Below are 22146 nucleotides of genomic sequence, written 5' to 3'. Positions count from 1 at the left end.
TTCTCCCTGGCCATTTGCATTACCTACTTTTCTGTCCTTCCATCAATCTGGACTGGAAAAGGGTTTGTCGCTCGGTTCCCTTAAGGGACAAGTTTCAGCGCTCTCTGTGTTTTTCCAGAAGCGCCTAGCTAGACTTCCACAGGTACGCACGTTCCTGCAGGGAGTTTGTCACATCGTTCCACCTTACAAGCGGCCGTTAGAACCCTGGGATCTAAACAGGGTGCTGATGGTTCTTCAGAAACCACCATTCGAGCCAATGAGAGATATCTCATTCATTTCATTTCATTTCATTTCGCAGAAAGTGGTTTTTCTAGTAGCAGTCACTTCTCTTCGGAGAGTGTCTGAGCTAGCAGCGTTGTCGTGCAAAGCCCCTTTTCTGGTTTTTCACCAGGACAAGGTGGTTCTACGTCCGGTTCCGGAATTTCTCCCTAAGGTGGTATCCCCCTTTCATCTCAATCAGGATATTTCCTTACCCTCTTTTTATCCTCATCCAGTTCACCAATGTGAAAAGGATTTGCACTTGTTAGATCTGGTGAGAGCACTCAGACTCTACATTTCTCGTACGGCGCCCCTGCGCCGCTCGGATGCACTCTTTGTCCTTGTCGCTGGCCAGCGTAAAGGGTCACAGGCTTCCAAATCAACCCTGGCTCGGTGGATCAAGGAGCCAATTATCGAAGCTTACCGTTCGGCTGGGCTTCCGGTTCCCTCAGGGCTGAAGGCCCATTCTACCAGAGCCGTGGGAGCGTCCTGGGCTTTGAGGCACCAGGCTGCGGCTCAACAGGTGTGTCAGGCGGCTACCTGGTCGAGCCTGCACACTTTCACGAAGCACTATCAGGTGCATACCTATGCTGCGGCGGATGCCAGCCTAGGTAGACGAGTCCTTCAGGCGGCGGTTGCCCACCTGTAGGAAAGGGCCGTTTTACGGCTCTCTTACGAGGTATTATTTTACCCACCCAGGGACTGCTTTTGGACATCCCAATTGTCTGGGTCTCCCAATAGAGCGAAAAAGAAGGGAATTTTGTTTACTTACCGTAAATTCCTTTTCTTCTAGCTCTAATTGGGAGACCCAGCACCCGCCCCTGTTTTTTTGTGTACACATGTTGTTCATGTTGAATGGTTTCAGTTCTCCGAGTTTCCTTCGGATTGAAGTTACTTTAAACCAGTTTATAATTATATTTCCTCCTTCTTGCTTTTGCACCAAAACTGAGCAGCCCGTGGGAGCACGGGGGGGGGGTATAGGCAGAAGGGGAGGGGCCTAACACTTTTAAGTGTAGTACTTTGTGCGGCCTCCGGAGGCATAGCCGATACACCCAATTGTCTGGGTCTCCCAATTAGAGCTAGAAGAAAAGGAATTTACGGTAAGTAAATAAAATTCCCTTCTTGCAGTGGTAATAAAGAAAACAAACTTGAGTATTACTTACCATGCTTGTGTCTACCACCGTAACTCTTGTTTGTCTGCAGCGGTGATGTCAAGTTGGCAGTGCTTTAGTAAATCACTGAACTCAACGACTCATGACGTCTACACTGGCAAAGTCTCTGAGCTCAGTTGTTGGCTGCAGCTTTGTCAACATCATGTTATTGCTGCAGCCAAACAGAGACCTGGGCCGGATAAGTGGTACTAAGTTCAGTTTTTTGTTATAACTATTACAGCTTAGATCATAAAGGATAGGCACATTTCTTTTTGCTGAGTCTTCGGAGCAGAAACTGAGCAAAAAGTCAAGGTTTTGAGATTTAAAGGAAGATATGGAGAATTTACGCTCCGTTTATGCTTGATAAACTGTGGGTACATACCGTATTTTCTTTATCGTTCCTATGGGAGACCCAGACCATGGGTGTTTAGCTTCTACCTCTGGAGGACACACAAAGTACTACACTTAAAAGTGTAGCTCCTCCCCCTGAGCTTATACACCCCCTGGTGAGCAGACCCAGCCAGTTTATCGCTTTGTGTTCAGGAGGCATACATCCACACATGCATTCTCATATGATTTTTTCCTTTTGGAACGAGATGAAGAAGTGCGGGTCCACGTCTGGACCCCCGGCATGTCCCTTCTCACCCCACTGTGTCGGTGGTGTTGTAAGGTTGATTTCCAAGGCTGGAGCCTTACATGCCGTGCTCCTTCACCATCCCTCCTGGGCTCTGGCTTGAAGTGGGAGCCAGCACGGTCTCCATGCTTGGCAGGAGACCGGTCTCCATCCGCAGCCCTTCAGGACCCTGCTGGAACGGAGCGCTCATCCCCAGGGACCTGGCCCTGCGTCTCAGAAGCTAAGTACCTGAGACGTTTATATTTCGGGGTCCCTGTACTTTATTGTTGGGGGAGAGTGTGCTTATTATGTTTTCTGACATTTCCGGCGGGTTCTCTAGCTGTCGCCTGAGAACCGCGCCGATGGTGCCTGCGCGTCGGCCGCGCTGCTCAAATTTAGTCCCCGGCTTCGCCGGAGGCCTAGTTTCTGTTTCACTGCCCTCGCATGTCACTCATGCAGAGGGACAGGCTCGGCTCCTCCCGGCGGCCGTGCTGTACAGGGCAGGGACACTCCCCACTGCAGTGTGTGTCCCCTCCCCTGTAGGTCCCAATGGCCCTCCAGATCCCTCTCTCAAGCAAGTCCCGCCCCCTCTCTTCGCTCCGGCGGCCATTTTTTCAGCGTTCTCTCTGCGATCAGTCATTGCAGCGCTGGTCTGCAGCATCCCTGCTGGGGTGCTGTGCCTGGGGGTCCGGGCTTCGGGATCTGGAGGGCACACAACACCGCTCCAGCGGTCTGGTAAGCCACAACCGGTCTCCGGTTGTGGACCTCTGTATATACTCTCTGGGGGTCATTCTCTGGCAGAGCCCCCACTCCAGCAGCATGTCTCACACGAGGAGCAAGGCCCCAAAGCTTTATGCTGTATGCGCTGCATGTAAGCTCCTGCTGCCTGAACCGAGCACCTATCCACATTGTGATGCCTGCTCTAACTTGGCGGTGCCACAGCCTGGAGTCTCACCCCCAGTGGTCTCTCAGGCTGCTCCTGCTCCTGTGGCTGAACCCCCGGCTTGGGTAGAATCCTTTTCTAGGTCTATTTCCCAGTCCTTTGCTGAGTCCATGGGACTTCTGTCCAGGACTCTGATGAATATGCATCAGCCCCCTTCACAGGGTGCCTCTGCTGCTAGGGGTCTCTCAGGACCGGAGCTCACAGGAGGATTCATCATCAGGGCCCAGACCCCGTCCTCCTGAGAAGAGACGCAGGGTTCCCTCTCCCTCCTCCTCCCGTGGCTCTGATTCCAGAGCTGACTCGCAGGATGAGGAGGATGCCTTTACAGGGGGCTCGGAGGCTAACTCCATGTACCCCATTGATCTGTCCGAAAGTGACTCAGATCTTAGTGACTTGATAGCTTCTATTAATTCTGTACTGGATCTCAATCCGCCAGTATCAGAGGAGAAACCCTCTCTGGCAGAAAAGCACCAGTTTACCTTGCCTAAGAAAGCAAAGAGTGTGTTCTTTAGCCACTCCAGTTTTCAGGCCGCTGTGACCAAACCCAGGGCCTGTCCTGACAAACGCTTCCCAAAGCGTGGTTCTGATGACCGTTTTCCCTTTCCACCTGAGGTGGTCAAGGAGTGGGCTCACTCCCCAAAGGTAGACTCTCCGGTGTCTAGGCTCGCAGCCCGGACCGTTGTGTCGGTGGCTGATGGGACTTCCCTTAAGGATTCCACTGACCGCCAGATTGACCTTCTGGCCAAATCCGTGTATGAAGCGGCGGGGGCCGCGTTTTCTCCGACTTTTGCAGCAGTGTGGGCTCTCAAAGCCATCTCTGCTTCTCTAGAGGAGATGCATTCCCTCACCAGGGAATCTATGCCCGAAATGGATGCCTTAACTTCCCAAGCTTCGGCCATTTCATCCTATGCCATGTCAGCCATGCTGGAGGCTTCTCACCGCACTGCGGTGGCTTCGGCTAATTCCCTCGCTATCCGCAGAATCTTGTCGCTTCGAGAGTGGAAGGCAGATGCTTCTTCAAAGAAGTACCTTGCTGGGCTCCCTTTTGCTGGGTCCCGGCTGTTCGGAGAACAGCTGGATGAAATTATTAAGGAAGCAACTGGCGGGAAGAGTACTTCCATGCCACAAACCAAAGCCAGGAAACCTGCCCAGGATAGGAATCAGTCGAGGTTTTGCTCCTTTCGTTCCTCCAACTGGTCGTCCTCTAAGCCCTCGGCCTCATCCGCCAACTCAGCCAAGGACCAGAAATCCAACTGGCGCCCAAAACCGCGTCCACAGAAGACCGCAGGAGCTGCTGCCACTAAGGCAGCCTCCTCGTGACTATCTGCCCGCTCCAGCAACGTCCTTAGTCGGTGGCAGGCTCTCCCACTTTGGCAACGCTTGGTTTCAACACGTGTCCGATCAGTGGGTGAGAGATATCATCTCCCACGGCTACAGGATAGAATTCTCTTCCAGTCCGCCAAACAGATTTTTTCTCTCAACTCCTCCCTGCTCCAAGGCCGCCGCCTTCTCACAGGCCGTGGCAGCCTTGCAGGCCAATGGAGTAATTGTACCGGTTCCCGCTCGGGAACGGTTCAGAGGTTTCTACTCAAATCTCTTCCTAGTTCCCAAAAAGGACGGTACCTTCCGGCCCATCCTGGATCTGAAGCTTCTCAACAAGCATGTTCAGGTGCGGCACTTTCGCATGGAGTCTCTGAGATCAGTCATTGCCTCAATGACCCAAGGGGATTTCCTGGCGTCCATCGACATCAGAGATGCCTATCTGCATGTGCCAATTGCAGTTTCACACCAGCGTTGGCTACGTTTTGCAATCGGAGAAGATCATTTCCAATTTGTGGCTCTCCCCTTCGGGTTGGCCACAGCCCCTCAGGTATTCACCAAGGTCATGGCAGCAGTGATTGCGGTTCTGCACCTACAGGGGTTGGCAGTGATTCCTTACCTGGTCGACCTTCTAGTCAAGGCTTCATCCAGCGCAGACTGTCAGCGGAGTGTCTCGCTCACTCTCGCCACTCTAGCCCAATTCGGGTGGCTGGTCAATCTGCCCAAATCCACTCTGACTCCGACCCAGAGTCTCACGTACCTAGGGATGCAGTTCGAGACTTTGCCGGCACTTGTGAAGTTGCCCTTAGTCAAACAGCACTCCCTCCAACTGGCGGTGCGCTCTCTGCTGAGGCCCCGCCGTTATACCCTTAGGCGTCTGATGCAGGTGCTGGGTCAAATGGTGGCGTCCATGGAGGCTGTTCCCTTTGCCCAGTTCCATCTGCGCTCCCTGCAGCTGGACATTCTCCGCTGTTGGGACAAGCGGCCTTCCTCCTTACACAGGTTAGTGGCTCTGTCGCCACAAACCAGGAGCTCTCTTCAGTGGTGGCTTCGGCCTCTCTCCCTGTCCCAGGGACGCTCCTTCCTGGCCCCGTCCTGGGTGATTCTCACCACGGATGCCAGTCTATCCGTCTGGGGAGCGGTATATCTCCACCACAGAGCGCAGGGCACTTGGACTCCGTCCGAGTCAGCCCTTCCAATCAATGTGCTGGAAACCAGAGCTGTGCTTCTAGCTCTCCTAGCTTTTCACCACCTGTTGGCGGACAGGCACATTCGAGTCCAGTCAGACAACGCGACCACCAAGGCGGGACACGCAGCCGCCTAGCAATGTTGGAGGTACAACGCATCCTTCAATTGGCGGAGGACTCCAAGTCCACCATATCCGCAGTCCACATCCCAGGCGTGGAAAACTGGGAGGCAGATTATCTCAGCCGTCAAACCGTGGACGGTGGCGAGTGGTCCCTGCACCCGGCAGTGTTCCAGTCAATCTGCCGCAAATGGGGCACCCCGGACGTGGACCTAATGGCATCCCGTCACAAAAACAAGGTTCCCGTTTACGTGGCTCGCTCCCACGACCCTAAGGCATTCGCCGCGGACGCACTGGTTCAAGACTGGTCCCAGTTTCGTCTGTCCTACGTGTTTCCCCCTCTAGCTCTCTTGCCCAGAGTTCTGCGCAAGATCAGAATGGAGGGCTGTCGAGTCATCCTCATTGCACCGGACTGGCCCAGGCGAGCTTGGTATCCAGACCTGCTCCATCTGTCCGTAGAGATGCCGTGGCATCTCCCGGACCGTCCAGACCTTCTCTCACAAGGTCCGTTTTTCCGCCTGAATTTTGCGGCTCTCAAATTGACGGCGTGGCTCTTGAGTCCTGGATCTTGACGGCTTCTGGTATTCCTCCTGAAGTCATCTCCACTATGACTCGGGCCCGTAGGTCTTCCTCCGCTAAGATCTATCACAGGACTTGGAAACTTTTCCTGTCATGGTGTCGCTCTACTGACCATCCTCCTTGGCCATTCTCCTTGCCGACCCTTCTGTCTTTTCTACAGTCCGGTCTGCAGCTAGGACTGTCCCTCAACTCTCTCAAGGGACAAGTCTCAGCTCTGTCAGTACTGTTCCAGCGGCGTCTCGCTCGGCTGGCTCAGGTCCGCACCTTCATGCAAGGCGCGTCTCACATCATTCCGCCTTACCGGCGGCCCTTGGATCCCTGGGACCTTAATTTGGTTCTCACGGTTTTGCAGAAACCCCCCTTTGAGCCTCTTAGGGAGGTCTCTTTGCATCGTCTTTCTCAGAAAGTGGCTTTTCTGGTGGCCATAACTTCCCTCAGGAGAGTTCCGCGCTCTCTTCGGAGTCACCTTTTTTAGTGTTTCATCAAGACAAGGTGGTTCTCCGTCCGACTCCGGACTTTCTTCCTAAGGTGGTCTCCCCTTTCCACCTTAACCAGGACATTACCCTACCTTCCTTTTGTCCGGCTCCTGTTCATTGCTTTGAAAAAGCGCTGCATACTCTGGATCTGGTGCGGGCGCTCCGGATCTATGTGTCTCGCACCGCTTCTATTAGGCGGTGCACTTCTCTTTTTGTGCTAACCGCAGGTTGGCGCAAGGGTCTCTCTGCTTCTAAGCCGACCTTAGCCCGTTGGATCAGATCGACCATTTCGGACGCCTACCAGAGTTCTCAGGTGCCTCCCCCGCCGGGGATCAAGGCACATTCGACCAGAGCTGTTGGTGCCTCTTGGGCTTTCAGGCACCAGGCTACGGCTCAACAAGTCTGTCAGGCTGCCACTTGGACTAGCCTGCATACCTTTTTGAAGCACTACCAAGTGCATGCTCATGCTTCGGCAGATGCGAGCTTGGGCAGACGCATCCTTCAGGCGGCTGTCGCCCATTTGTGAAGTTAGGTTTTGCCTACTTCTTACTTTGTTCGGTTTATTTCCCACCCAGGGACTGCTTTGGAACGTCCCATGGTCTGGGTCTCCCATAGGAACGATAAAGAAAAAGAGAATTTTGTTTACTTACCGTAAATTCTTTTTCTTATAGTTCCGTAATGGGAGACCCAGCACCCTCCCTGTTGCCTGTTGGCACTTTTCTTGTTCCGCGTGTTATCACCGGCTGTTGTCGTGGACAGAGTTTCCGGTTGTTCCGGCTATTGCTCTGTTCTACTTGTGGGTGGCTATTCTCCTTCAGCTTTTGCACTAAACTGGCTGGGTCTGCTCACCAGGGGGTGTATAAGCTCAGGGGGAGGAGCTACACTTTTAAGTGTCGTACTTTGTGTGTCCTCCAGAGGTAGAAGCTAAACACCCATGGTCTGGGTCTCCCATTACGGAACTATAAGAAAAAGAATTTACGGTAAGTAAACAAAATTCTCTTTTCTTCGGCGCTCCATTGGGAGACCCAGACGATTGGGTGTATAGCACTGCCTCCGGAGGCCACACAAAGCATTACACTAAAAAGTGTAAGGCCCCTCCCCTTCTGGCTATACACCCCCAGTGGGATCACTGGCTCACCAGTTTTCTGCTTTGTGCGAAGGAGGTCAGACATCCACGCATAGCTCCACTGTTTAGTCAGCAGCAGCTGCTGACTATGTCGGATGGAAGAAAAGAGGGCCCATACTAGGGCCCCCAGCATGCTCCCTTCTCACCCCACTTTATGTCGGCGGTGTTTGTTAAGGTTGAGGTACCCATTGCGGGTACGGAGGCTGGAGCCCACATGCTGTTTTCCTTCCCCATCCCCCTGAGGGGCTCTGAGGAAGTGGGATCTTACCGGCCCCCAAGCCCTGAGGCCGGGCTCCATCCACAGACCCATGGAACCTGCTGGATACGGAGCTGGGTACCGTTCAGGGACAAGGCCCTGCGACATTAAGGTACTCTGTGTCCCCGTTTGTACAGGCCGCGCACACTCCAGACTTGCTGGGTGTGCTAGTGCGCCGGGGACAGTAGCGCTGCGCGCTGGGGTTACAGTCACTACAGTTTGTCTGAGTGACTTTATGTGTTGGGGACTGCCGCGCCGGCCACCCCTGGAGCGGCGGCGCGGCTGCGACTTGTAGTGCGCCGGGGACTTAGCGCCGACCGTGCTTTTACGACGGCGGCGCTTATAAATCTAGTCCCCGGCTTTTGCGGCCTAGCTCCGCTTCGTTCCCGCCCCCACCCTGTCAATCAGGGCAGGGGAGAGACGCTGTACGTTTATTCAGCGCCGAGGGCTGGAGCCTTATTTACATGCTCCAGCCCTCTCACTGAGCACAGGGGGACGCAGGTTTCCCGCTCTTTGTCTGCACACGCCCAGGGCCCGCCCCTCTCCACAGGACGCCGGCAGCCATTCCTTACATGCAGTCTGGCTGGAGAACGGACACAGGCTCTGGGAGACCCAGACAAGGGATTTCTGGCGACCACACACCCGCGTTTAGCGGGCGGTAAGCAGCACTTAAGTGCTGGCCCCACTAGTGCCACAGTGTGATATTTGTGTACTTTTTTCTCTGTACCATATATATATATATATTTTGCACTGTAAGGTCGCTTCTTGGCTGTATACCCCTATTGCTCTGAGGAGACGACAACATGTCATCTGCAAAACGCAAGGGTGCCAAGACACAGGCTGTGAACGCTGCTTGTGCCGCTTGTGGGGCTAATCTACCGGCAGGTTACAATGACCCCCATTGTGTGCAATGTTCGGTCCCTGTGCCACTTCGTCAGCCGGAGCCTATGGTGGTAGTGGCCCAGGCAGAGTCGCCGGTGAACCCTGTTCCGGTGACGGGGACAGAGTTTGCTGTTTTCTTCGGCGCTCCATTGGGAGACCCAGACGATTGGGTGTATAGCACTGCCTCCGGAGGCCACACAAAGCATTACACTAAAAAGTGTAAGGCCCCTCCCCTTCTGGCTATACACCCCCAGTGGGATCACTGGCTCACCAGTTTTCTGCTTTGTGCGAAGGAGGTCAGACATCCACGCATAGCTCCACTGTTTAGTCAGCAGTAGCTGCTGACTCTATCGGATGGAAGAAAAGAGGGCCCATATAGGGCCCCCAGCATGCTCCCTTCTCACCCCACTTGCGGTTTGTAAGGTTGAGGTACCCATTGCGGGTACGGAGGCTGGAGCCCACATGCTGCTTTCCTTCCCCATCCCCCTGAGGGGCTCTGTGGAAGTGGGATCTTACCGGCCCCCAAACCCTGAGGCCGAGCTCCATCCACAGACCCAGAGACCCTGCTGGAGGAGCTGAGTACAGTCAGGGACAAGGCCCTGCAACGTTCAGGTACTCTGTGTCCCCGCACAGACAGGCCACGCACACTCCAGGCTTGCTGGGTGTGCTAGTGCGCCGGGGGCACTAGCGCTGCGCGCTCGGGTTAGAGTCACTGCAGCTTAACTGAGTGATTTTATGTCTTGGGAACTACCGCGCCGGCCGCTCCGGGATCGGCGGCGCCGCTGGGACTTGTGGTGCGCCGGGGACTCGCGCTGCCCGCGCTTTTACGGCGGCAGCGCTCATAAATCTAGTCCCCGGCTTTTTGCGGCCTAGCTCTGCTTCGTTCCCGCCCCCACCCTGTCAATCAGGGAAAGGGAGAGACGCTGTTCTATAGCCAGCGCCGAGGGCTGGAGTCTTATTTACATACTCCAGCCCTCTCACTGGGCACAGTGGGGACGCAAGTTTCCCGCTCTTGGTCTCAACACGCCCAGGGCCCGCCCCTCTCCACAGGACGCCGGCAGCCATTCCTGCATGCAGTCTGGCTGGAGAACGGACACAGGCTCTGGGGGACTCAGACAAGGGACTCTGGCGACCACACACCCGCGTTTATGCGGGCGGTAAGCTGCACATAAGTGCTGGCCCCACTAGTGCCACAGTGTTACTTGGTGCATTTTTTCCCTGTACCATATATATTTATATTGCACTGTACAGTCGCTTCTTGGCTTATACCCTCATTGCTCTGAGGAGACAACAACATGTCATCCGCAAAACGCAAGGGTGCCAAGGCACAGGCGGTATGCACTGCTTGTGCCGCATGTGGGGCTAATCTACCGGCAGGTTCCAATGACCCCCATTGTGTGCAATGTTCAATCCCTGTGCCACTTCGACAGCCAGAGTCTATGGTAGTAGTGGCCCAGGCAGAGACGCCTGTGAACCCTGCCCCGGTGACGGGGACAGAATTTGCAGTTTTTGCTGATAAGATGTCTGTGACTATGACAAAAATCCTGGAAACCTTGCAGTCCAGGCCAGTTTCTCAGACCATGGACACTGCTGTGTCTATGCTCCCCGGTCCCCCTCAGTTGGAACTAATCCGTACTTCAAGGGGGTCCCAGGCATCACAGGCTGAAGACTCTGACTCGGATGACAGTCCCAGGCAGCCTAAGCGGGCTCGCTGGGAAAGACCCTCGCCGTCATCACACTGATCAGGGTCTCAGCGAGACGAGGCTCTGTATGAGGAGACAGAGGTGGGTGATCAGGAATCTAATCCTGACACCGCTCTCAATCTAGATACCCCTGATGGTGACGCTATGGTAAATGACCTTATAGCGGCCATCAATAGACTGTTGGATATTTCTCCCTCAGCCCCTTCAGCAGAGGAGGCAGCTGCACAGCAGGAGAAGTTCCATTTCCGGTATCCTAAGCGTAAATTGAGTACTTTTCTGGACCACTCTGACTTCAGAGAATCAGTCCAGAAACATCATGCTTATCCAGATAAGCGTTTCTCCAAACGTCTTAAGGATACACGTTATCCCTTTCCCCCTGACGTGGTCAAACGCTGGACCCAGTGTCCAAAGGTGGACCCCCCAATCTCCAGGCTTGCGGCTAGATCCATAGTTGCAGTGGAAGATGGGGCTTCACTTAAAGATGCCAATGACAGACAGATGGACCTTTGGTTAAAGTCTGTCTATGAAGCTATCGGCGCGTCGTTTGCTCCAGCATTCGCGGCCGTGTGGGCACTCCAAGCTATTTCAGCTGGCCTGGCACAGGTGGACTCTATCATACGTCCAGCAGTGCCGCGAGTAGCGTCCCTAACCTCGCAAATGTCTGCGTTTGCGACTTACGCTATCAACGCTGTCCTGGACTCTACGAGCCGTACCTCAATGGCGTCTGCCAACTCTGTGGTTTTGCGCAGAGCCTTGTGGTTAAAGGAATGGAAAGCAGATTCTGCTTCCAAGAAATGTTTAACCAGCTTGCCACTATCTGGAGACAGACTGTTTGGTGAGCAATTGGCTGAGATCATTAAACAGTCCAAGGGTAAGGACTCCTCCTTACCCCAGCCCAGATCGAGCAAACCTCAACAGAGGAAGTGGCAGTCGAGGTTTCGGTCCTTTCGAGGCTCCAGCAAGACCCAATTCTCCTCGTCCAAAGGGACTCAGAAGGAGCAAAGGAGCTCAGATTCCTGGCGGGCTCATTCACGCCCCAAGAAAGCAACCGGAGGAACCGCTTCCAAGGCGGCTGCCTCATGACTTTCGGCCTCATCCCTCCGCATCCTCGGTCGGTGGCAGGCTCTCCCGCTTTTGCGACATTTGGCTGCCACAGGTCAAAGACCGGTGGGTAGCAGACATTTTGTCTCACGGGTACAGGATAGAATTCAGTTCTCATCCTCCGCCTCGGTTCTTCAGAACCTCCCCACATCCCGACCGAGCAAATGCCCTTCTGCAGGCGGTGTGCTCACTAAGAGCAGAAGGAGTGGTGATCCCTGTTCCTCTGCAGGAACAAGGACAAGGTTTTTACTCCAATCTCTTCGTGGTTCCAAAAAAGGACGGCTCGTTCCGTCCTGTTCTGGACCTAAAGCTGCTCAACAAGCATGTGAACACCAGGCGGTTCCGGATGGAATCCCTCCGCTCCGTCATTGCCTCAATGTCTCAAGGAGATTTACTTGCATCAATAGACATCAAAGATGCTTATCTCCACGTGCCGATTGCTACAGAGCACCAACGTTTTTTACGTTTCGTGATAGGAGACGACCATCTCCAGTTCGTAGCTCTGCCATTTGGTCTGGCGACAGCCCCACGGGTTTTCACCAAGGTCATGGCGGCAGTGGTAGCAGTCTTGCATTCTCAGGGACATTCGGTGATTCCTTACTTAGACGATCTACTTGTCAAAGCACCCTCTCAAGAGGCATGCCAACACAGCCTGAATGTTGCGCTGGAGACTCTCCAGACTTTCGGGTGGATCATCAACTTTTCAAAGTCAAACCTGGCACCGACTCAATCACTAACGTATCTTGGCATGGAGTTTCATACTCTCTCAGCGATAGTGAAGCTTCCGCTGGACAAGCAGCGGTCCCTACAGACAGGGGTGCAGTCTCTCCTTCAGGGTCAGTCGCACCCCTTAAGGCGCCTCATGCACTTCCTAGGGAAGATGGTGGCAGCAATGGAGGCAGTCCCGTTCGCGCAGTTTCATCTGCGCCCACTTCAATGGGACATTCTCCGCCAATGGGACGGGAAGACAACTTCCCTAGACAGGACAGTCTCCCTTTCTCAGATGACCAAGGACTCTCTGCAATGGTGGCTTCTTCCCACCTCATTATCACAGGGAAGATCATTCCTGCCCCCATCCTGGGCAGTGGTCACGACAGACGCGAGTCTGTCAGGGTGGGGAGCAGTTTTTCTCCACAGGGCTCAAGGGACGTGGACTCAGCAGGAGTCCACCCTTCAGATCAATGTTCTGGAAATCAGGGCAGTGTATCTTGCCCTATTAGCCTTCCAGCAGTGGCTGGAAGGAAAGCAGATCCGAATTCAGTCGGACAACTCCACAGCGGTGGCATACATCAACCACCAAGGAGGGACACGCAGTCGGCAAGCCTTCCAGGAAGTCAGGCGGATTCTGATGTGGGTGGAGGAAAGAGCATCCACCATATCCGCAGTTCACATCCCGGGCGTAGAAAACTGGGAAGCAGACTTCCTCAGTCGCCAGGGCATGGACGCAGGGGAATGGTCCCTTCACCCGGACGTGTTTCAGGAAATCTGCCGCCGCTGGGGGGTGCCGGACGTCGACCTAATGGCGTCTCGGCACAACAACAAGGTCCCGACCTTCATAGCGCGGTCTCGCGATCAAAGAGCTCTAGCGGCAGACGCCTTAGTGCAAGATTGGTCGCAGTTCCGGCTCCCTTATGTGTTTCCACCTCTGGCACTCTTGCCCAGAGTGTTACGCAAGATCAGATCCGATTGCGGCCGCGTCATACTCGTCGCCCCACACTGGCCGAGGAGGTCGTGGTACCCGGATCTGTGGCATCTCACGGTCGGCCAACCGTGGGCACTACCAGACCGACCAGACTTACTGTCCCAAGGGCCGTTTTTCCATCGGAATTCTGCGGCCCTGAACCTGACTGTGTGGCCATTGAGTCCTGGATCCTAGCGTCTTCAGGATTATCCCAAGGGGTCGTTGCCACCATGAGACAGGCTAGGAAGCCCACGTCTGCTAAGATCTACCACAGAACGTGGAAGATATTCTTATCCTGGTGCTCTGCACAAGGAGTATCCCCCTGGCCATTCGCGTTACCTGTCTTTCTTTCCTTCCTGCAATCTGGGTTGGAAAAGGGCTTGTCGCTCGGCTCCCTTAAAGGGCAAGTCTCGGCACTATCCGTGTTTTTTCAGAAGCGTCTAGCACGACTTTCTCAGGTGCGCACGTTCCTGCAGGGGGTTTGTCATATCGTACCTCCGTACAGGCGGCCGTTAGATCCGTGGGATCTAAACAAGGTCCTTGTTACTCTCCAGAAGCCGCCCTTCGAGCCTCTGAGGGATGTGTCACTTTCTCGACTCTCACAGAAAGTGGCCTTTCTGGTAGCGGTCTTGTCTCTTCGGAGAGTGTCTGAACTAGCAGCGCTGTCATCCAAAGCTCCTTTCCTGGTGTTCCACCAGGACAAGGTAGTGCTGCGCCCCATTCAGGAGTTTCTCCCTAAGGTGGTATCCTCTTTTCATCTTAATCAGGATATCTCCTTGCCTTCCTTTTATCCGCATGCAGTTCATCGGTATGAAAAGGATTTACATTTGTTGGATCTGGTGAGAGCACTCAGAATCTACATTTCCCGCACGGCGCCCCTGCGCCGCTCGGATGCACTCTTTGTCCTTGTCGCTGGTAAGCGCAAAGGGTCGCAGGCTTCCAAAGCCACCCTGGCTCGATGGATCAAAGAACCAATTCTTGAAGCCTACCGTTCTGCTGGGCTTCCGGTTCCATCAGGGCTGAAGGCCCATTCTACCAGAGCCGTGGGTGCGTCCTGGGCATTACGACACCAGGCTACGGCTCAACAGGTGTGCCAGGCAGCTACCTGGTCGAGTCTGCACACTTTCACCAAACATTATCAGGTGCATACCTATGCTTCGGCGGACGCCAGCCTAGGTAGAAGAGTCCTGCAGGCGGCAGTTGCCTCCCCGTAGGGGAGGGCTGTCTTTGCAGCTCTAACATGAGGTATTTCTTTACCCACCCAGGGACAGCTTTTGGACGTCCCAATCGTCTGGGTCTCCCAATGGAGCGCCGAAGAAGAAGGGAATTTTGTTACTTACCGTAAATTCCTTTTCTTCTAGCTCCTATTGGGAGACCCAGCACCCGCCCTGTTGTCCTTCGGGATTTTTGGTTGTTTTTCGGGTACACATGTTGTTCATGTTGAATGGTTTTCAGTTCTCCGATGTTACTTCGGAGTGAATTTGTTTAAACCAGTTCTTGGCTTTCCTCCTTCTTGCTTTTGCACTAAAACTGGTGAGCCAGTGATCCCACTGGGGGTGTATAGCCAGAAGGGGAGGGGCCTTACACTTTTTAGTGTAATGCTTTGTGTGGCCTCCGGAGGCAGTGCTATACACCCAATCGTCTGGGTCTCCCAATAGGAGCTAGAAGAAAAGGAATTTACGGTAAGTAACAAAATTCCCTTCTTTTCGGACTAGACGACACACCCTGGTTTTAGAGGAGGAAAATAGGAAAATAAAATTTTAAGCAAAAAATGTGGTCATGACACACTTATGGGTCGAGGATCTGCTGACACTATTATGGGGGTAATGTCCCCAAATTCTCTACTAAGATACCCCATCCTGGTAATGATCCTCCTGTTTTGTATATATTCCCATCCTGCTATATACCGCCATCCTGGTATATATTCCCATCCTGCTATATACCGCTATCCTGGTATATATTCCCATCCTGCTATATACCGTCGTCATGGTATATATTCCCATCCTGCTATATACCGCCATCATGGTATATATTCCCATCCTGCTATATACCGCCATCATGGTATAGCCCCCATCCTGCTACATAGCGCCATCCTGGTATATGCCCTTATCTTGCTATATACCCCCATCCATCCTGCTATATACCCCCATGCATCCTGCTATATATACCCCCATCCATCCTGCTCTATACCCCCATCCATCCTGCTCTATACCCCCATCCATCCTGCTCTATACCCCCATCCATCCTGCTCTATACCCCCATCCATCCTGCTCTATACCCCCATCCATCCTGCTCTATACCCCCATCCATCCTGCTATATACCCCCATGCATCCTGCTATATACCCCCCCATGCATCCTGATATATACCCCCATCCTTCCTGCTATATACCCCCATCCATCCTGCTATATACCCCCTCATGCATCCTGATATATACCCTCATCCATCCTGCTATATGGCTTGTATCAAGTGGCACACAAAAAAAATAAACGTTTATACTCCCCTTTCCTCACTCCAGGCAACATCGCTCCTCCTCCTGTCAGTGCCGGCAGCAGCGCCGCTGGAGTGTGGAGCTGTCACCGTTGTCTGCAGCATCGCTCGTCCTCCTGTCTGCCTGTCAGCTGACCTGTGTGGAGACTAGCGCTGCACACAGCGATGTGCTCACCGCTCTCTACACAGATCAGCTGGGAGGAGATTGCGATGCTGCAGACAACAGTGTCTGGTGAGTATACTTATTCACTGCCCCCCGCGCTGATGATGATGCGCAGGGAGCAGTGAATATAGCCACACATGATCACTCCAGGCTGTAGTTGCCAGAGGTGATCATGCGGGCCGGCTGTTAATTATGCGCGCACCCCCGCCCATCATTCTGCCCACCTGTCCGCGCCCCGGCTTCAGCGCTGAGAGATGATGGGCGTGCATATGAAATGAGCAGGCCAACATGGTCACGGCAGGCTGCTACAGCCTGCTCATGCCACCGATAACCCGCTCCACCGCAGCACCCTCATTCCCTGCAGCCACATTCAGACTATAAGACGCAAGCCCCACTTTTCCCCAACGTTTGGGGAAAAAAAGTGCGTCTTATAGTCCGAAAAATACGGTAGCCTAAAAAAAGACCACTCTCTTTAGAGCATAAAAATATTATCTGCAGAATACTAATTTGTAAATCTGGAAATTTTATGTTTTATATTTATGATATTGAAGTGTTCAATATATTAGCATTTAAAGGAAATCTATCATCCGCTTTTTTATCTGTAATCTGAGAGCAGCATGATGTTTGGTAGAGACCCTGATTCCAGTGATATGTCACTTATTTGGCTGCTTGCTGTCATTTTCATAAAATCACTTTATCTGCTGCAGTCCTAGAATGATGAGCTCTTAATAACCACTCCCACACCACTAATTCTGCCAATCAGTGATGAGGGCGTGGTTACACAGAGCAGGAGGACTATATGGCACAAGACAACTTTAGTCCTCTAGTATTAATCTCCTGCTGATAAAACAGTGACTTTACTGGGCTGATTGTTGCAGTTTAAAAAAGTGACACATCACTGGAATCGGGCTCTCAGTCCCTACGTTATACTGCTCTCAGATTACGTAGCAAAAACCTGGTGACAGATTCCCTTTAAATCTAATATATATATTTTCATTTAACATTGTTTTTATATTTAATTTGTTACAGAGGAAGATGAAAAATTAATGTCCCAATTAGAATCCACTAATAAAAGTTTGTCTGGAGAGTTGAAAGATACAAAATGTGATCTGAGCCACTTACGTGAGAGCTTGAAGGCCCTGGAAGACTCAAACTGCAAATATGAGGACCAACTAAACAAGACCATGAAAGAACTGTCTGCTAGCATGGAGGGGCTCCAGAGTGTACTCAACAAGGTATGGAAAATCTACCACTGTATAACATTTACATTTTGCTTCAAGATATCCGCTCCTGGTGGTTTAATGTTATAATTAATGGGGGTCGCCCAATAATGTACAACCTCCCAAACAAATCGCCTTGGGGTGGTGCATAAAATAAAAGAAAAAAGTATTCTTACCTCATCTATAGATGCTTCTCCTCCACTCTCCGCCCTGTCACCTCTGATGGAATTGTGAAGGCTGCATCTGATCAGCAGATGCTGATTGCCTGCAGCGGTCACACGACATTATGAGGAGGTAGCAAGGGACACAGCGCTCAGAGTGAAAAATCGAGCGTGGTCCATGGGGTAAGTATACAGGCCATTCGTTACGGGCTTTCTAGAAGTAGATAACCCAATTTATGCCTTCCTGCAAGTGAAGGTCTTTATGCTAATCCATATGATCTGTCTGTTGGGCACACCATTATTCTGGATAAGAGTACATGACCCCCAATCCAAACAGTGCTTTGGACATTATGGCATGTGAATGAATGTCCTGGGAAGGGGTCTGCATGTGTGCAGGGGGCTCATGAGCTTTGCTCTTGCTACACACAGCAGATGCTGGTTATATTGCATAGCTGGTATCAGTCTCTAGCAGCCCGAGCCAAGTTACAGCCGCAGTGATCAATCATTTAAACACCGCTGACCATTTGTAAATGGAAAAGCACATCGATGATCGTGTGACCCGCCTCCCACCACACAATCACTGGGTGCCAATGGCTTATTATGACGGCCGGGGGTCCGCTGAAGACCTCATCGCAGTCCCCTCTGTACTCCTGTGAAGTTCATGCATAGGCTGAGCTCCCTAGGACACCCAGATTTTCACTATACATTGCAATTCTCTGTATTGCAGTACCTAGTATAAGGGATCAAATGATCGCAGGTTCAAGCCCTCAAAGCAGACTAGAAAAAATAATTTTAAAAAGTTTTTAAAAGTATACAAATATTATCTAAAAATTAAAATTGCCTCTCCGTTTTCCTGATAAATATAAGGGGGAATATTTAGCATTGCTGTGTTCGTAAAAGTTTGATCTACTAAACTATGGCATTAATTAACTCGATAAATGTTATAAAGAGAAAATCATAACGCCATAATCGTGTTTGTGATCCCCTTATCTCCTTAAAAACAGTAATACTAAAGCAATCAAAGCATCGTATGTAGATGAAATTGGTGTCAATAAAAACGTCCGCTCACTGTGCAAAAACCAGCTCCATCAGCTGTAACATTTCTATTTTTCTGGTCTCAGAAATTGCAACAATTTTTTATTTATTTTTTTTTTAATTACTTAAATAGGAAAAAAAAAATCAATGAATCAACTGAAAAGGGTTGTCTATGCTAAATTAAAATTTCCTGACAGTTGGTCCAAGGTCTAAAATAAATAACTCAATATTTATCAAGCTAACTCCCCATAGATGGAGAACGGGCCCTCTGGGGCTTTCAGCCAGAATCAGAAAAGATGACGTCTAGTGTTGCATGAGTAGTTGACTATTCGTACTTGCTATGATGTTAGCGAGTACTGTCTGCTACTCGCATATTTGTTACGAGTAGCGGGTGCAATGTAAGTCAATGGGAAATACTCGCTAAGTAGTGAGTAACCCGAAAGCTGCACTATTCGCTACTCTTATAAAAAGTACATCTTTCGAGTTACTTGCTACTCATCGAGTATTTCCCATTGACTTACATTGTGCCCGCTACTCGTAATGCATATGCGGACAGTACTCGCTAATTGCATAGTGAGTATGAATAGTCAGCTACCCACTCAACGCTAATGACGTCCCATTCTTTGGTCACCTGACTGCTGAGGCCTGTGATTGGCTGTGTCAGTCAAGTGACAGGAATGGAAAATAATCAACTGTGCACCTGATGACGTTGCGCTCCAGATCACTGCGGGCAATCACAAGCATCAGCAAACACATGGGTGATGGCTATGTTTAATTTTTTGGACGATTAGAGGCATGTTGGTGTATTTTCTTTCTTTAACATGGACAAACCCTTTAATTTTAAAAAAAATATATAACATTTCAAGCTTCTTGTTAAAAGGAGAACTGTTGAGGTGGAAAAAAATATATATTATATTTTTTTTTTTTTAGTGAGATGCATAATTGCCTACAGTATTTTTTGCATTTTAAAGATCCAAGTAATAATTCAACAGAATGTATTAATACATTTTGTAGGATTATTATCATGCTACTGGGTGTCACCTGCAGGTGTCGCTGTTTTCCCAACCCTCTTTCTACTTTTCATTTTACATTTATTCCTAAAGGGAGGCAGCAAGTTTTTACTGTAGGACAAAGAATAACCTAATCAGGGTCTCACAGCAGATGTTACTGTTAGCACCCTATTGTGTCTTTATAGTTACCTACAGGTCATTAAAGCTGTCAATGACCCGCCACATTTCATCACTTTCACATCACAAATGGGGCATCTACTTACACGTGAATTGACCCGAGTGTCATAGACACTACAACCTGCACTGATCTCCCCTGATGATTTAATGAGACCTTTAATCAGTATTTGGTGACTATTTATCCTGTCACTATGATGATTATGTGGCTCCATATGTCTGATAAACTTGCATGTCCCGGCCTTACTGTCTGTACCCGACCCTGATCAGTGGCCAATGATATACAACAGTGTGCAAAATTTATTTTTTAAAAGCCTGTATAATTTATTGTAACCAAAGTCCAGTCACTAAAGTGCATTAGTCTTAGACAAGATTCAGGTGCCCATATTAAAAATCGTGGCAGCCGCAAATTGTGCACGTGACTGGCTCCATGTGCTCATCCACATGACAAAGGGGAGCTGGAGCTGCCTTGCATTGTTTGCACTATTCTGGTCCATCTTATGGACCCAATTACTGCATGCTGCAACTTTTTCAACGCAATCAGTCCATGGGGGAATTCAGCCAAGTACACTGGTTATAATGTGTTCTTAGTTCTCCATCTTCAGTCTATGGCACACGTGGACGAAGCGTACTCTCATGTAAACAAGCCCTTAGGCTATGTGTGAACAGTGCGTTTTTTCGCGGCGTATTTTGCGTGTTTTTCGGGTGCGTTTTTGGCCTCAAAACTGCATGCACTTCCTTCCCCAGCAAAGCCTATGAGATTTCAGTTTTGTTTGGCTGCATTTTTGAGCTAAAAAAAAGACGTAAATTGTTTTCTGCGTTTTCCTGCGTTTTTCCACCCATGCAATGGAAAAACGCAGCAAAACGCAGTGATCAAAAACGCATGCGTTTTTGCCACATGTGCGTTTTTTGCGGCCAAAAACGCTGCATCTTTGTAGTCACAAAAAATGGCAAGGTGCTCACATAGCCTTAGGCTTGATACACGCACGCATCAGTTTTTTCTTGCACCAAAAAAATGATCAATTTTGATAATGGATCTTTATTTGATTTTCATCTATTTTTGATCTTTGTGTCCATTTTTACCATCAGTGTAGCGTTTTGGGTTTTTTTGTTTTTTTTTCTGGCATTGAAAAATAATAGTAAAAAAAAGTTCTAAGATTAGACAGTAAATCAAACAGCATTATCATGCAGCATGGATGGCATCCATGTACTGTCTGTTGTGGGGGGTTTTTTGACCCACTTACTTGAATGGGATTCTAGAAATCCCGTCCACTGTGCTTGTACTGTACAACGCAGCGGTTTGGACGCAGCTGAGGTAGGCTGCATCCAAACGGCTGCGACTACTGATCGTAGGCACGAACCCTAAGACTGCAAATCACACATGAATGAGCGGTCACATGACAACTACTCACATCGTATGATGGGGAGGGGGGAAACTTTAATTGAATTCTTGCCCTGGGTGCTGGAAAACCTAGATACACTTATGTCTTACTGATTATTTCTGGTGTTCACAGAATCCAGGAACATCTGAAGATCACAAATCTAAGGAGAATGGAGCCAGCTTTTGATGCATCTTTCACTCCTGTCTTGGAGGAAGAAGAATAATGTTAAATAATGTAATTGCAAATTATGTTTTTGGACTCGACAGGCAGAGATGTAGTTTTACGTATTATTTAATGAAATAAAGTTGTATATAGTTTTATGAATGTGTGATGAGCCGCCTCTCCATCATTGACCAGATTAAGCAGAATATACATATTTTGGAAATGTTTAGGATAAGTTAAATAGCAAAATAACAATACAATAGATTGTAATAAAATGGATCCTCTATATATATTTTTTTTCCTTTTTGTTATCCCTTATGCTTTTTATGTACATATTAAAAAGAATCTAATTGGGAAAGATTGACATTTATTTTTATTTGGTCTCTTATTATGTTGAGTAGCTTATGCCCTACTGATGTTAGAAGACTAAGCAATAACACTAACGACATAAGAAGGTGTGTAGCAGTGAGATTACAAGTCCAAATGAGTGATTCAGACTTATCTTTCCATGGAGCAATAGCCAAGTGTATGCTTTAGAGTAAAAGTCAGTAAAATGCCACTCAATATGTACATCTGGCTTCAATTAAAGATTTCTCCCCCTCAGTGCGCAGGCGTCTTTGTTACCTGGATGTTACTCATCTGTGTGTACTCTGTACATACTTTCCGCAAATTACAGTTTGTGATCAATGTAATCATTTAACCCTATGATAACTTGCAGTAAATAAGCCTCACTTATTTAACCCTTTAGCTGCTAGTTTTGCAAATGATTTACCGCAGGACACCTGGACAGCTTTCACATTCTGACCTGTACAAATAATTTCAAAATATAGGTTTCATACAAATCCCCCACTCCCCTAAATCGTTTTCTGAAATCAACACTGCATGGCAAATGGTGAAATCACTGTAAAAATTCTGCAGTGTATATTAATATGCTGTAAATTGAAAATCCACAGCT

At 50.1% G+C, this 22146-nt stretch overlaps 1 protein-coding gene across 2 annotated transcripts in view; it reads left to right on the top strand.

Annotated features, from left to right (window-relative positions):
• Positions 1-21349, top strand: part of CCAR1 (cell division cycle and apoptosis regulator 1) — a 189314-nt gene extending 167965 nt beyond the window's left edge. For both annotated transcript variants that reach the window (XM_075348798.1, XM_075348797.1), the window contains exons 24-25: positions 17077-17282; positions 21162-21349. In XM_075348798.1, coding sequence (XP_075204913.1) covers positions 17077-17282; positions 21162-21215 — 260 coding nt within the window. In that variant the 3' untranslated portion in view covers positions 21216-21349. The remainder of the gene's footprint in view (positions 1-17076; positions 17283-21161) is intronic.
• Positions 21350-22146: the final 797 nt, after the last annotated feature.

The sequence above is a fragment of the Anomaloglossus baeobatrachus genome, chromosome 5 (genome assembly GCF_048569485.1).
Source record: "Anomaloglossus baeobatrachus isolate aAnoBae1 chromosome 5, aAnoBae1.hap1, whole genome shotgun sequence".
NCBI lineage: Eukaryota > Metazoa > Chordata > Amphibia > Anura > Aromobatidae > Anomaloglossus > Anomaloglossus baeobatrachus.
This window is presented reverse-complemented; position numbering and strand designations above follow the sequence as displayed.